Source organism: Juglans regia, chromosome 7 (genome assembly GCF_001411555.2).
Source record: "Juglans regia cultivar Chandler chromosome 7, Walnut 2.0, whole genome shotgun sequence".
NCBI classification, from domain to species: domain Eukaryota; kingdom Viridiplantae; phylum Streptophyta; class Magnoliopsida; order Fagales; family Juglandaceae; genus Juglans; species Juglans regia.
The window spans coordinates 40,709,623-40,724,477 of NC_049907.1; the positions used below are offsets into that span (position 1 = coordinate 40,709,623).

Sequence of the window (14,855 nt, forward strand, 5' to 3'; positions counted from 1 at the left end):
ACTTGTAAAATGTGTGAGAAGCAAACTTGTACAAACCCAAACCTTTGAACTGTTTAATGCATGCCTTCAAATGTTGTTGGTCAATACCTCTGATTCCCAGTCTCCTTTTTGAAGGTTGAAAGTCCAGTTTATGAACCATGACTCTGCAACGTGTGATCTGTCCGTTGTCAGAGAAGATAATCGAGAACTAATTGACTGTGTCAAAACTAAATTATACCTTAATCACTCCCTCCAAAACCATTGCACTACGGCAACGTTTCATCGAATCCGAATGAGAGGAGGGATGTGGCTAACCCAATCAATAGCTGCAATAACATAAAAAAGGAAACCGCGTGGACAGCCAAGCACATTAATATCATTTGTCTATACCATTTATGAAGGAAATAGAGACTCCCTCACCTCCTTTCATTTTCGATTATAGTTTATTGGAAGATTTCCTTACCATTGCTCTAGCAGTTAATTTACCTTACGATTATAAAAACTCATGATGAGTTTCAATTAAGATTCTCTCTAATTACTTGATTGAATTAAACGATCTAGACATGATATTAAATGCTTATTCAGAGTCTACACTACTCAAAATTTTTATGGTGACAACATTAATAAATATTATAAGGTCCACATAATATATTTATTTATTTTATATCTGGCTGTTTTAAAATTAGTGCAAAACATATTAAAAAATTGAAAATAAAGCGCGTAGAGAGTGCTTGACAAAGTAAAAAAATTGCATATGATATTAAGCTCTCATCTCGTGCAAGCAACGCAGCGTGCTCTCTGGGGCTTTGAATTTTGAAAGCAAAGAACACTTCTCCCCATACCCTCTCTCTCTCTCTCTCAGTCTGTCTTACTTTTTGAATGCTATTTGTCTCCTAAACACCAAACTCTTACAGCTGTCCAAAATTTATTATAATATAAATTATTAATAAAAATACAGATCAAAAACCAGATAAAATTTTTAACTAATTAATAATTATTTTGTGTTTAATTAATTCCCTCACAGAATGAAGTCCAATATGTAGAATGAAACATAATTACGATTCTCTCGAGCAATAATAATAAAGCAAAAGTCTATAACTCCAAACTATAGTCACCATGCACCTTATAAATTTGACTCTTAATGTTGGACCTTCTTTAATATTGATTTGAAAAGAAGTTGCGAAACCCTTACCGTATCAAAGTTCTACTTAAAGCCCCACCTAAGCTTCAGCTATACTCAACATTCTCTCTCTCTCTCTCTCTCTCTCTCTCTTTCTATCGATTCCTTTTGTGTGTAAGGTTCTTAGAGCGTTCTTGAGATTCAATGGCAAACACCATGGCAGATCATGTTCTGAGTGAGGAACAGATTGTCGAGTTTAAAGAAGCCTTTGGCCTATTCGACAAAGATGGAGATGGTGAGCATTTCTCCCTTATATATGCTTATCGTTTATGGGTCTACCTTGCTTATATTTAATTATAAGCATTTTATGATTCACTAGCTATATATATATATATATATATATATATATATAGTCTATGTTTACAACAGGTTTTCAAGAATATGTATCTAAATATTCATGTTGTGGTTGCATTTGATCGTGTAGGTTGCATTACCGTTGATGAACTGGCGACTGTTATCCGGTCACTGGATCAAAATCCGACCGAGGAGGAGCTTCAGGACATGATAAGCGAAGTTGATGCCGATGGAAATGGGACTATAGAGTTTGCAGAATTCCTCAACTTAATGGCCAAGAAAATGAAGGTAACGGATTATATATATATATAGTTACGGCCTTAACTCTACCAATGCACACCCGTTAACCAGACATGTCATGTCAATGTGTCGGAACACAAAAAAGGAAAATTAATGATTTTGAAAATTTTCATTTTTATGATGTTTTTCATGTACTTGCTTGCTTATCCACCCCCACCAAACAATAAACATAGTTTAGTCATCAATCTTGATTAAAGGTTGGATATGTTTGTGCTCTTTTATAGGAGACTGATGCAGAGGAGGAGCTGAAGGAGGCTTTCAAAGTTTTTGACAAGGATCAAAATGGCTATATATCAGCTACTGAGGTAAGTCGGCTTGCCCCTTGTCATTCACTTCACACCATGTGAATGCTTAACTTTATGAAAGTAGAAGTGAGAACCTCATTTTTGCTACAAAACTGAAACTTTTGTTCCGTGTCCTCGCCGTGTGTGTTGTTGACCTCCACAGCTTGAGAATTTCTGACATTCAGAATACAGCTAAGCCTATGATATTGTACCAATACAAGTCTACATCTGTGACCCACAGACACATCATTGAAAAATAATGTTCTTTCATGGAGAAATAAGTGAAGGTTCAGCTGAATTCTAACATTAGAAATCAGACATTGCAGGGATCATAGACACGGATCTCTATGGTTTGGTCGTGTCTGATCAGGGCCTCAGTGGTGAAATGATTAATGCTAAAATGTATTACATGGACAATCATGTGTAATGGACTAAAATGTTTTTATGCAAGCATTTCACATGTTCCACCCAGTTTACATTAATTAATTTATGTGGGGGCGGGGGGGTATCAAAATGACAGTACCTGCAGGCAGTACATCGATCTCTGCATGCAATGAACATTAGCACATTCTAATTAGAAATGCAATGCATCTATATATGTTTGACAACCGGGTCCCAAGAGAATCTAACTGCCTAAAACAACTAAACTGTGATTCTCTTTGTAATTTCTTCTGTGCAGTTAAGGCATGTAATGATCAATCTGGGTGAAAAATTGACTGATGAAGAGGTGGAGCAGATGATCAGGGAGGCAGACCTGGATGGTGATGGACAAGTCAACTTCGATGAATTTGTCAAAATGATGATGAACATCGGATAAGCACCTAGTCCTCGATCGACAATATATGATTGAAGAAATTTCTTATTCAAATTCATTAATTTTCAACCTCATTTTCTCCTAAGATCAATAAGTGTGATTAATTACTAGTCCTCATGTTCTTGTCGTACGTTGTAGTAGTTTTATGATGTGTCAATGACCCAAAATTATTAGAATGACACCATGGACAATCATTACCATTTGATTAGTTCAAACCTAAATTGTATTCTTTCTTTTCAAGTACACTAGTTGATCAATATTAATGTTGTCATGTGCTTCAAGTCATGTTCAGAAAATTAAAAAACCTGGAAAAATTTATATTAGTTATGTTCTTTATTTTTATTTAATTAATTTCCTTATCCTCCAACTCATTGGTACGTAGCCGGTGTACTTATATGAAATTAATTTCCCAACTTTTCGTTCTAAAGTTTGAACTTGACAGATCAATGGTTTTGAAATGCATGCATATTAACAACACATAGTACCGCTGTGTGGGAGCTAGCGCTGGATCAGATCATAGGTTCAGTTGTCTCTTTCATGTTAACGTGTCGAGATATTTTCATATTATATATATATATATGTTTGGTGATAACCTAGTCTCATGTTCCAATTTATGGACATAGAAGTCCACTCTTGCGAAGTCTGAAAAACCGCGTTGAAGCATTGGTTTTCCTTTTCAGATGCGCGTAAGAAAAGAATGGAGGCATGCATGCACATCATCTATCTCTCTCTTGTATACGAACACACGCATCCCATTGGTTTCTCTTTGATCAGCTAGCGAATGCGTGTTTTGCACAGTTTGAGAAAGGTTTTCAAACGTTGAGACATGATCAAGAGATTGTGATGGTTTAGAATTAGAACTCGCTTTGTCCCAATGGAAATTTACAAGTAATGTTACGTAATTCATCAAGGCTTGATTTGTTTTCACAAACAATCTCCATCTTATTTAATTATTACAATTTTAAAACAAAATACAAAAATCAATTCATTCAACTTTTTCAAATCTTAAAATAAAAAATTATATTCTAACAATATTTTTTTAAATTTTCATCTCATCTAATTTGTATAATCAAATAAGGACAAAAACAAAATAAATATAAGGAAAAAGTAGATTTGAGAAATCACAATTTTACATCTTTGAATTATTAATATTGTTTTGTCTCTGTGTACCATAAATTGCTAAAACCAGTCAATTGAGAATTCTAACAATTTGAAGGAGGAACTAAAAAATTGTACTAGAGCGAATAAAAATGTAGTTTCCATTTTGCGTTAGAGGGTCGAGGAGTTTGCCACATAAAACTCCTCTATCTATTGTACCCAATGGACCACTCTATTCTCCATTAAGAATATTATCTAGCTTTCTTATAAATAAATATATAAATAAATAAATAATATTATCTAGACTTGCCTAGGAAAATGCAACGAAGCCACAACTGAGGTCAGGGTAAGTTGGTAACGTAACCTACCCACCTAATGGCTTTAAGGCCAAACTAAATAATTATATAAAAAATTTATATGCAGTCATTTTTACGTATTTTTTATATATTTTATTAATGTGATTGAATACGTCATATTTTTTTAATATAAAATATATATTTTGATTAATCACATCAATAAAGTGCATAAAAAATATACAAAAGTGATTATATGTTGTAAAACTCATAATTATTTAAGTGAGAATTTTCCATTGAAAAAATTATTAATTGGCATATTTTAATATAATACGATAGATTATAATTTTTATTTTATCTTAATTGCTTTATAACATTCTGAAGAAGGAAAATACTACTATGCCCACTCAATTTGACACCTCTATTTGACCACTTATCTTTTTTTATTTTTTTATTATTATTTTTTTTTACTTAATGATTAAGGAAGTGATTTTAAATGTATTGATGTATTTTTTTTATTTTTTAAATGTATTTAAATATATTAAAAAAATGTGAAAAGAAAAAAGAAAAAAAAAAAAAAAAACTAGTTTACGCTGGGCGGTAAGCCCAGCGGTCAAGAAGGGGCGGCAGAGTAGCCGCACCCTCTGAAGAATATTTGATCGTTGCCATAGGTGGATGAAGCCCAAAACCAAGCCTTCGGTATGGGTTAGTGGGTTTCATTTTGGTGAGCATTCAAAACCAATCAAAAGGCCCGAGGTGGAATGAGCTTCAGCCTTCAAAATTTGAAATAGATCAGCAGGCCGAGACTAGGCGAGCCCAACGTCTTATTTTCTTTAACAATTTGGTTACGAGAAATTATTTGTACAAGTCTCAAATAGATAAGTTTCATATAAATCTTTGTAAAAAAATAGACATTACTTTAAAAAAGTGAAAAAAAATTATTATTTATTTGTGAGACCCATTATTTTACGAAAAATTTGTATGAGATTTGTCTATTTAAAACTTGTATCTAGCCTTACTCTTTAATTACAGGTACTAGGTAGCCTATTTCATTTCTAACATGAACATAGTAATTCATGATGGACACATGGATGGATGATCATGATAAGAGTTCAATATCACTGCACTATATAAATAACGACTTGCAATCAAAGGTGCCTAATATTACAATTTCTTGTTCAAACCATGCCAATTATCTCTCCTCAACAAACAGAAAAAAAAAAAAAAAAAATGAAAATAATTACACCATACATCACACTATTTTGAGTCTGTATATGTAATGTGGGGAATGGTGGAAAAAAATTAAAATGAATACAAACGATGGACTCGAGCTCACTCTTTGCTGGTTTATCTCAATATACAAACGAACAACAGTGTCTGCGGGTCAAAACTCCATTTTTCGAAAGCTTGAATCAGAAAGAAAATCCAACCCCAACAAATCGGAAAAAGAAATTAAAGAGAAGAACCAGTAAGTGATTAATTTCTTAAAGATGTTTAATTAATCGCAGTTGCACAGCACATGCAGTTGCCAAAGAAGGAAGACCTTGGTTTGCGCTTCTCTTTACCTTTATGTAGAGTTGATGCAGATGCAGCTTCCTTGGTAGATGAGTCACACAATTCTCTGGTTGCCTTCTCGGCAGCAGCAATGTTTTCTTGTTTCTGTGGTGTTACCACAATTCGAGCTTCTTCCTCTTCTTTCAAGAAGCCTAGGAATGGAGTTCTCGACTTCTCAGACTCCCTTCTTTCCAATTTGATGACTTTCTCCTCCACGGCCATTGATTCATACTGTAACACGTCTTTATTGTACCCAACATACTCAACTGAGTTTCCAATATTAACATCAGCCTGGCTTGATGAACTCTCCGTGGTATCCTTTTCCTGAGACAATAGTGGGGTTTGATCCGACTCTTCCCCTCTTGCTTGATCAATTCGGAGATCAAGATCAAAACTTGGGGATTTTCGCATCTGAACGTGGGGGGTGTTCATGTAATCGGGATTTGATTCAGTGCTAAGCCTTCCCCCACTTTCCCTTCCGCCAGTACTGCCATTTACAAGCGCAGATCCTTCAGTTTTTATACCTTGTACACTGGACAAGCTTGCCAAAGTTGTAGTTTCTGTCACTGTCTCTGGAGTTGTTTCTTCGCATTGTGATAGTTCTCCGCAACTTTCCTCAAGTGCAGAGACAAAATTTTCTGCTGTAAATCTCGTGGAATTGAAAGTGGAAAAGTGGGCTACAAAGAGTTCATTGCAGCTTTCCTGCCTCAGTTCAGGATTTGGCTCATAGGTGCTTTGAGTAGTTTCAGGTGCCACTGTACTAGGCCAATTGTGATCATGAGACTGGATTGTAAAAGCAGGAGACTGTAAGAGAAACTCTTCTTCCTGGTCAATCAGAGGGGCTTGAGACATGCATTGCTTTGCGGTTTCACTTTCGCATGTATCCTTTGCAGTGGCAAATGAAGCTTCTGCTTTGTCGTCTATTTTTTCCAGAATTTTCTTCTCCTCTGGTTGCTCCTCTTCACTTCTGCGATCTGTGAAAATCAACTCTGCTGGAACAGGAACCAATCCCTCCGAAACCACCAGAAGCTCTCCTTCTGAGTCCTTGTGGCCTCCCTCAAAAGTGCTATTCTGGTTTCTAACAACTACTTCGACGTTGTAAGCATTCTCTGCATTCTTTTCCTCCTCAATTCGACAGTGTTTGATACTGCTAATATCAGTAGAAATGTCAAGCGGACTTCTCATTTCGCACTCCTCATTTTTAGACTCAATCTTCCTGAACTCTGATTGGGTATCATTTGCCTCATCAGTCTTTAGTTCTTTCTCTGGGTTTTCACATAACGGACCTAGATTGGACTCATGTGACACCTCTTCAATTTCTGATCCACTTCCTACTATTTTGGTTTCTCTAGTAAGAATCATCCATTTGTCCTCAGGTTCAGAAACTTCTTGATGTGAGTTTAATAGCTTATCCAGCACAACATTTTCAAGTTCTGACTTCAAGGAATCATTCCTAATTGAATCAGCCTCAGTAGATAACTCCCCATTGCAATTGTTCCTAATAATTCTTGGGGGGTCTGAGGTCGTTGTTGTCAGATTGCTCAAATCAAACCGTACCCCATTTCCGATTATAATCTCATTTTTCTCTTCGCATGGCAGCTTTTCTTCTTTGAATGTTGCTTCTTTTACTAACGAGTCACTCCTTTTATTTTCCGCACTAGAACTGACACCAAGATTGTTTGATATGTCAGCATTTAAAAGGTGACCATTCTCCTCATTAGCACATTTTACGCTTGGTCCTAGAATATCCTCCCTTCCTTGCAGCAATCCACTGCCATCTTCTTCAGAAAGGTTAGCATTGACTTGGTCCAGTTCATGTTGATCGGACTTTAAATCTAAAGATCGTCGAGGTTCTGGATCATCTGGCGTAGGTGGAGTGTTAGAAGTTGTATTCCTAATCTACTCTCCTCTTTTTATTTATTTATTTATTTTTATAACCAGAAACTTAACACTAAGTATATAAACTCCATTCCAGACAACAAACAGAAACCACCAGAAAAAAATTTCCTTAAACAAGCCTAACATAGGGCAAGCCAAGCTTGTCCATTCTTAATCTACTCTTCCTCTGTTGCAGTTTGTAGCAAACAAACGCCTAGGTCTTATGTTGGGTTTCAGTATGTTTGTATGTTTACTATGCATCCTACTAGTACTAAATAAAAATGTGAGGAAGCAATGAAAAATGATTAAACACCTAATATGACTAATTGAAATAAGTTCTTTTAATCAGTGGGTGGACTGAGTATGCTGACCTTCACAGGTGGAAGCCTGCTTCTCAAGCTGATGGTCATATGTTCCCAATAGATTCTCAGCCAAATGTGAATCTGACGGCTTTTCGTGAACTTCTGAATCATTTGGTGAAGCTGGTTTGATTTCACCATCTTCACCGCTTGCTTCAATTGAGTCTACCACTGATCTTAAAGATTCAGTGGGAGTTTGAACAACACTTTTTTCTTGCTCTACAGATTAAAAATGCTGAGTGAAAGTCTGTGGATTGGAATTAGAGTTCTTAAAGCAAAATGGACTATGGACCGAGTATGCCAACCTTCATTTGGGAAAGCTTGCTTCTGAAGTTGAATGTCACTTGTTACCAATTGATTATCATCCAAATTTGGCCCTATTGTCTTCTCATGAACTTCAGAATTTTTCTGCGAAGAAGTTGGTCTGAACTCACTGTCTTCATCGCTTGGATCAATTGATTTCATTACTGTTTTTGAAAGTTCAGTATGAGGATGGACTTCGTTTTCTTCTTGCTCTATAGAAGCAAAGAGGCCGAAGTTAATGTTTATGGACTTATCAAATGATCGACAGGTAAAGCACGATGAATTTCAGCACCAGTTATAGAAAAATCAAATTACCAACCTCTTCCACCAGATGTTTCATTTTCAATATGAGGATCTGTTGGTCCTGTTGGTTCATCAGAAGACAGCCCTGCAACTTTTTCGTAAGAATCTTTGGCTGGAGAGGTTGGACCTGTTTGATTTTCCACTTTAACATCATCTGCATCATCAGCTTCTAGTAACAAGTTTTTTGAATCTATAGCATTTGTGTTGTCTTCTTCTGTATTTGTACAAGCAACAATATTATTTTCAATGAAAAACACATTTCAGTAAAGTCAGAAAGAACAAAATATCAAATTACTTAGATTTGCCTTACCTTTTAAACCAGATGTGTTATTGTTACCCATCTCGTTGCCCATGTCTATATTGCCAACTCCTGCAATACAATGATGCAAAAAGACAAAGTCACGAGAAAACAACTTCGAGGACCGGGAGTTTTCCGCAGCACTACAGAGCTTAAAGAGGGCACGAACCCAAAATGTGCAAGTCTAAGAACTTCATACCATGACGAAGATGATTATATTCACATGCATATATAGCTATAAAGATTTGATGACAGCTTCATTCCTCTCAGACTGCCAGAGCATTAATATTTGATTAAAACGTCTACTTCATTGTTATTGCTTAAAGCACAAGCCTCATTGGGTCATTTGTCAGCCAAACATGAATACCTCTAAAAGCAGTGGAACATATACATTATCTAATTATCCCTTTCTTTTATCTGACATTGACATTCTGTGATCATGAATTTCACAGATTCCTTGAGGACATTGTTAACTAAATAAAGTTGATCTGTCGGCGACTCAATGCCCATAGCCCTATCAATAATTACGTTTTGCTAAATTCCTAACTAATATGCCAAAAGCTAGGCATTTTTTGGAGAAAAGTTATGCCAGTCTAACCTAGCTAGCCTTCTAAAGCAGACCATAATCTGCAAATGCAGCACTGACACAAATGATGCGTTCCGATCTTGTTTTCGAGTTTGTTAATAAACCCTGTACAGAGCACATTATGCGGCTTTTAATTTTTAGAAGCGCATCTTCATGAGTACTGAAAACGAGTTGGATTAATTTTCCAATTTCAATTTCAAAAAGATGGTCTATAAAGGACCGTCTCGTGTTGTTCGAGTACATGTGGGAAATACTATAGAGAAAGGTCCATCTAGTCTAGCTGTTCATACCGGAGAAAGACATTTGGACAAGGACCTACATCGGTACCGACCATGGCTGATAAAAAAGGGTAATGGGATATGGATGGAATGTGAAACACGACTGCAAATGCAACAAGATAATGCATTTCTTTTTGGGGAGATGATGGTTTAATTGAGCCACATGTAGAATAAAGATTGGCCAGGTTGAGGTCTGCATAACAGGCCGGTGCAGATATTAACTTTCTTCTGCCATGGGGTATGGATTAATAATGGTTTTGATAATGCCATGAACAAGTAGGTCTCTTCTTCAAGATTTTTTTAGGTCTTAAAAGGCCAGTTCCATTATCTGTATGCGGTGTGGGTAGTAGAAGCAGATATATTTTTAAGGCTAAGTTCATCATGGCTGAGCATTTTGCTTTGGAACTCCCTACCTGTCCACGGCTCAAAAGTAAACTTGTTGGACCCTCCCCTCCTTCCTTTTCCTTTTCTCAGAACCAGAGGAACGTAAAGAAAAGTTGGTTGAAACCACCGCACCCACTTTTAAACAAAATAAATTAGCCATGGAAATGATTATACCATATTGCATCCTTCTGAGGCAGCAACTTTCTTATTTCTTATAACCAAACCCATCTCTCATCTCCTCTGCTGTGTTTGTACTTGGTTTATCCCATGGATGAACATACAAATCAATAGGACCGTCACATCAAAACAGTGGAGATCTAAGAAGCTAAGCATCTTGGAGAACCAATTATAAGCTTGAACCCATTGAAGATATCGTGGGTGTGGCCACAATATTGCTACATGCAATCGCTGCTTAGCTCCTCTTATCTTCACTGTTTTTATCTTTTAGAAGTGTTTTAGGCATAAAAAAGATTTTATAAAAGTAAATTTACAAACTGGCGTTGTTTAATATGGTATATTAGATTATAAAATTAATTGTTATTGTAAAGTTGATATTCTAATGTATTACTAATGCAGGACGTGGTTACAACTAATGTGGCAGCTGCTTCTTATGATTTTGGAACATTTTAAGTGATTGGCTTTCCAACCATGCATCACGTTAATTGAGGGATACGGCGTCAACTTGCCTTTGGAATTGTTTCCGTTTTCACGATGATTTACTTTGGTTTAATGTTTTTTTTACTAAGTATTTCCTTTTTTTCATTTATCAACTTTCCTCTTGTGATTTCCATATATATTTGGCTATCGTTGTAATGAAGAATAATGAAAAGTTTGGAATAAGAAAGTAGTGTTAATTTTTCTGCAATTCAGCGTCAACTTTCGGAAGACACAGTTCTTCTGTTGCTCCTCTGTTTTATTCATAAACTCCACTTTCTCTGTTTGTCAACTTTGAACGTCTTCCGCTACGCCAATTTTGGCATCATTGCAAGGCTTTACCTGGCTTAATGGCGAGAGATAATTCCCAAGATGAAGATCGTGGCATGCAGGCCATATGGGCTGCCGTTAATTCTCAAGATCAAAGGAACCAACAATGCTTTGAAGGGATCAAACGCATGTTATAGGAGATTCAGACAGCCATCACAGGCATTCATGTTGGTGGTGATAGGAACCCAGATAATGGGGTGCAAACCGTCCACAGGGTGGTCGTGGTTTTATGCATCGGCAGCGGGACCAAGCACATGACGATTCTTCTAGTGATGAAGAATTGGAAGGCTTCGCCCGTGGGAACCAAGATGGCAGAGAGCTCCAAACAACAACCACAATTTTAGAATTAAAATTGACTTACCTTGTTTCAATGGTCATCTTCATGTTGAGAGCTTTCTCGACTAGATGCTTGAGGTGGAGAACTTCTTTGACTATATGCAAATTCCTGAAGCGCAACAAGTGAAACTGGTTGCTTATAAATTGTGTGGTGGTGCCTCGGCTTGGTGGGAACAAATGCAGAACAACAGGAGGAGACAAGGCAAACAACCAGTGCGTGTATGGTCTAAAATGAAACGCCTGATGAGGGCTAGATTTCTTCCTCCGGACTACGAGCAAATTCTCTACCAACAATATCAAAATTGCAAGCAAGGGGTGGGGATTGTAAATGACTACACGGAAGAGTTTTATCGCCTAAATGCTCGTAATAATCTTTCGGAGACGGAGGGACAACAAATTGCAAGATATGTGGGGGGCTTGCGTGTGGCCATCCAGGACAAGGTTTCTTTGCACACTGTGTGGTCTCTTTCGGAAGCAGTTAATTTAGCTATAAATATTGAAATGCAACTGGCCAGGCCACCACCAAGGATATCGAACCAAGTACCACAAGTAACGCCTGCCATCCAGCAACAATCTAGTGACTCATGGCCTCCACCATATAGCTCCAGTACGCAAAACACAAAAGCTCCAGTACATAAAGAAGGGGGAAGCAATAATCCTTACACTCGACCTATGATGGGGAAATGCTTTCGGTGCAATCAACCAGGGCATCGATCCAATGAGTGCCCCACACGCCGTTCGGTTCATGTAATAGAAGAGGGTGAAGAGGACCCGAAAGAGGGGAAAAAAGTGAAGAAGACGAAGTATAGGAATTTGTTGAAGGAGATGAAGGAGAACCAGTCAGTTGTGTCGTCCAGCGAGTTCGACTAGCTCCGAAAATAGAAGAAAAAAATCAACGACATTCTATTTTTAAGACACGATGCACTATTAGAAACAAGGTATGCAAAGTAATTATTGACAGCGGAAGTTGAGAAAATATAGTATCAAGAGCCCTTGTTAATGCACTGGAATTAAAGGTGGACAAACATCCACGTCCTTATAAGATCAGCTGGATCCGAAAGGGAGCAGAAACCAGGATTAGTAGTATTTGTTGTGTGCTTTTCTCCATCGAGAAATACTACCAAGATCCATGTGCGATGTGGTTGATATGGATGTTTGTCATATTCTACTCGGGAGGCCTTGGCAGTTCGACATGGATGCCATCTACAAGGGACGCGACAACATTTACTCCTTTTGGTGGCATGATTGGAAGATAGTGTTGATACCCATGGGGGACAAAGGTCCCAACTCCTTACAGGTTGAAGAAAAAACTACTCTGTTTACTGTAAGCGAGAACCACTTCCTTGAAGAGGCCAAAGAGTTGGGAGAAATATGGACATTGGTAGTAAAAGGAGAGAGGTTGTTGAGTCCCCTGACATACCCCCACAGATACAGTATCTATTGACTGAGTTTGAAGGCCTCGCACCACCTAAACTACCTGAGGGATTGTCACCAATGCGGGATGTCCAACATCATGTTGACTTAGTTCCTGGGGCAAGTTTGCCGAATCTGCCACACTACAGGATGAGCTCCAATGAACACAATATCTTACAAGGACAAGTGGAAGACCTCCTTCGCAAGGGACTGATACGAGAGAGTATGAGCCCGTGCGCCGTGCCCGCATTGATCACGCCAAAGAAATATAGGAGTTGGCGGATGTGTGTAGACAGCCGCGCCATCAACAAAATAACGGTCAAATACCGGTTCCCTATTCCCCAATTAACTGATTTGTTGGACATGCTTGCAGGGTCCAATATTTTCTCAAAGATTGACTTACGAAGTGGGTATCATCAAATACGCATTTGGCCGGGCGATGAGTGGAAAATGGCTTTCAAAACCAAAGAAGCCTTGTATGAGTGGCTGGTAATGACATTTGGCCTCTCTAAAGCGCCAAGCACTTTCATGCGCGTCATGCACCAAGTCCTCAAGCCCTTCATCGGAAAATTTGTGGTGGTCTATTTTGATGACATTCTCATTTACAGCAGAATGATCATTTGAGTCATCTCAGAGAAGCTTTATCCGCACTTTTCCATCACAAGTTATTTATTAACTTGAAAAAATGCACCTACTTGAGTAGCAGGTTGTTGTTTCTAGAGTTTGTGGTGAGTGCTGAAGGAATACACGTTGATGAAGAGAAGGTGCGTGCGATATGCGACTGGCCGACCCCCACCACTGTCACCCAAGTTTGCAGCTTCCATGGCTTAGCAACCTTCTATTGCAAGTTTATATGGAATTTCAGTTCCTTGGCAGCCCCCATTATTGAATGTATGAAGAAAGGGCATTTCTTGTGGGGAAAAGAGCAAGATGATAGCTTCAGCATTATTAAGGAAAAGCTGTCAACTGCACCAGTGCTCGCCGTCCCAAGTTTTGATAAACTTTTTGAAGTTGAGTGCGACGCCTCCATAGTCAGCATAGGCGCTGTCTTGTTCCAAGAGGGGCGTCCTGTGGAGTTCTTCAGTGAAAAATTAAATGAACCCAGACACAAATGGACCACCTGTGAGCTAGAATTCTATGCAATTATAAGCAATGTTTTGAATACCGTACCGGATGATGTACCGGTCAAGATACTGGAACGAAATATTTCGGTACCAGTACCGTTTCGGGATAGCGTTTCGGGATAATATTTCGAAATACTCGATATATAAATAAATTATATATAAAAATTATATTCCAAAATAATAGTCTATATATAAATAAATTATATATAAATACATATATATATATAAATTATAAATAGTCTAGTTTGAATTGTGGGTTAAAAAATAAGCTTGTAGTTTGAAAAAATGAAAAAAAAAAAAAAACACACTGGCTGAAATATCGGCCGAAATTCAGACTGGTACAGGCCGAAATTGAGGTCAGTATGAAATAGATATAGTACCTGTACCGACCGGACGGCCAGTACGAAAAATTTCGATCGTATAGGCCGGTACGGTACGAAATTTAAAACTACGGTTATAAGGTCTTTGAAACATTGGGAGCACTACCTGATTCAGCGTGAATTCATTCTCTACAGCGATCACCACGCATTGAAGTTCATTAATACCCAGAACAGCTTGAACCGTATGCACGCTAGGTGGATTGGTTTTATGCAAAAATTCAAAATTCATTGGTGCCCAAACATAAATTTGGGCAGCAAAACAAAGTAGCTGATGCTCTCAGTCGACGTGCATCCGTGCTCATAACCATGAAGACTAAGATCACCGGTTTTGAGCAACTCAAAGAAATGTATCTTGACGATGAAGACTTTGCTGAAATTTGGAAGCAGTGTGCGTCTGGGCATCCACAAGCAGATTTTCATATACAAGAGGGAT

At 37.7% G+C, this 14,855-nt stretch overlaps 2 protein-coding genes across 3 annotated transcripts; one reads left to right on the forward strand and one right to left on the reverse strand.

The window, feature by feature from the left end:
- The first annotated feature begins 1,167 nt into the window (after positions 1-1,167).
- LOC108989435 (calmodulin-like protein 8) lies at positions 1,168-3,066 on the forward strand. The gene is made up of 4 exons (XM_018963035.2): positions 1,168-1,394; positions 1,584-1,741; positions 1,978-2,058; positions 2,717-3,066. The coding sequence occupies exons 1-4, from the start codon at positions 1,304-1,306 to the stop codon at positions 2,852-2,854; spliced, it is 468 nt and encodes a 155-aa protein (XP_018818580.1). The 5' UTR covers positions 1,168-1,303; the 3' UTR covers positions 2,855-3,066.
- Positions 3,067-5,383: 2,317 nt separating this feature from the next.
- On the reverse strand, positions 5,384-9,203 carry LOC108989431. 2 transcript variants are annotated; one of them, XM_018963032.2, is made up of 6 exons: positions 9,137-9,203; positions 8,950-9,009; positions 8,656-8,853; positions 8,339-8,548; positions 8,046-8,252; positions 5,384-7,658 (listed from the first exon to the last, which is right to left on the reverse strand). In XM_018963032.2, the coding sequence occupies exons 2-6, from the start codon at positions 8,990-8,992 to the stop codon at positions 5,737-5,739; spliced, it is 2,580 nt and encodes an 859-aa protein (XP_018818577.1). In that variant the 5' UTR covers positions 8,993-9,009; positions 9,137-9,203; the 3' UTR covers positions 5,384-5,736. The 2 variants fall into 2 exon arrangements, with proteins under 2 accessions (XP_018818577.1, XP_018818576.1); XM_018963031.2 differs by lacking the exon at positions 9,137-9,203 and having other exon boundaries at positions 8,950-9,105.
- Positions 9,204-14,855: the final 5,652 nt, after the last annotated feature.

Excerpts from the sequence above, each read along its gene's own strand:
- LOC108989431 (XM_018963032.2), bottom strand. The coding sequence starts at position 8,992 with ATGGGCAACGAGATGGGTAACAATAACACATCTGGTTTAAAAG. Across the intron at positions 8,549-8,655 it reads TGAAACATCTGGTGGAAGAG|AGCAAGAAGAAAACGAAGTC; the intron begins GTTGGTAATTTG and ends TTGCTTCTATAG. Across the intron at positions 7,659-8,045 it reads GCAGGCTTCCACCTGTGAAG|ATGATCCAGAACCTCGACGA; the intron begins GTCAGCATACTC and ends CACCTACGCCAG.
- LOC108989435 (XM_018963035.2), top strand. The coding sequence starts at position 1,304 with ATGGCAAACACCATGGCAGATCATGTTCTGAGTGAGGAACAGATTGTC. Across the intron at positions 1,395-1,583 it reads ATTCGACAAAGATGGAGATG|GTTGCATTACCGTTGATGAA; the intron begins GTGAGCATTTCT and ends TTGATCGTGTAG. Across the intron at positions 2,059-2,716 it reads GCTATATATCAGCTACTGAG|TTAAGGCATGTAATGATCAA; the intron begins GTAAGTCGGCTT and ends TCTTCTGTGCAG.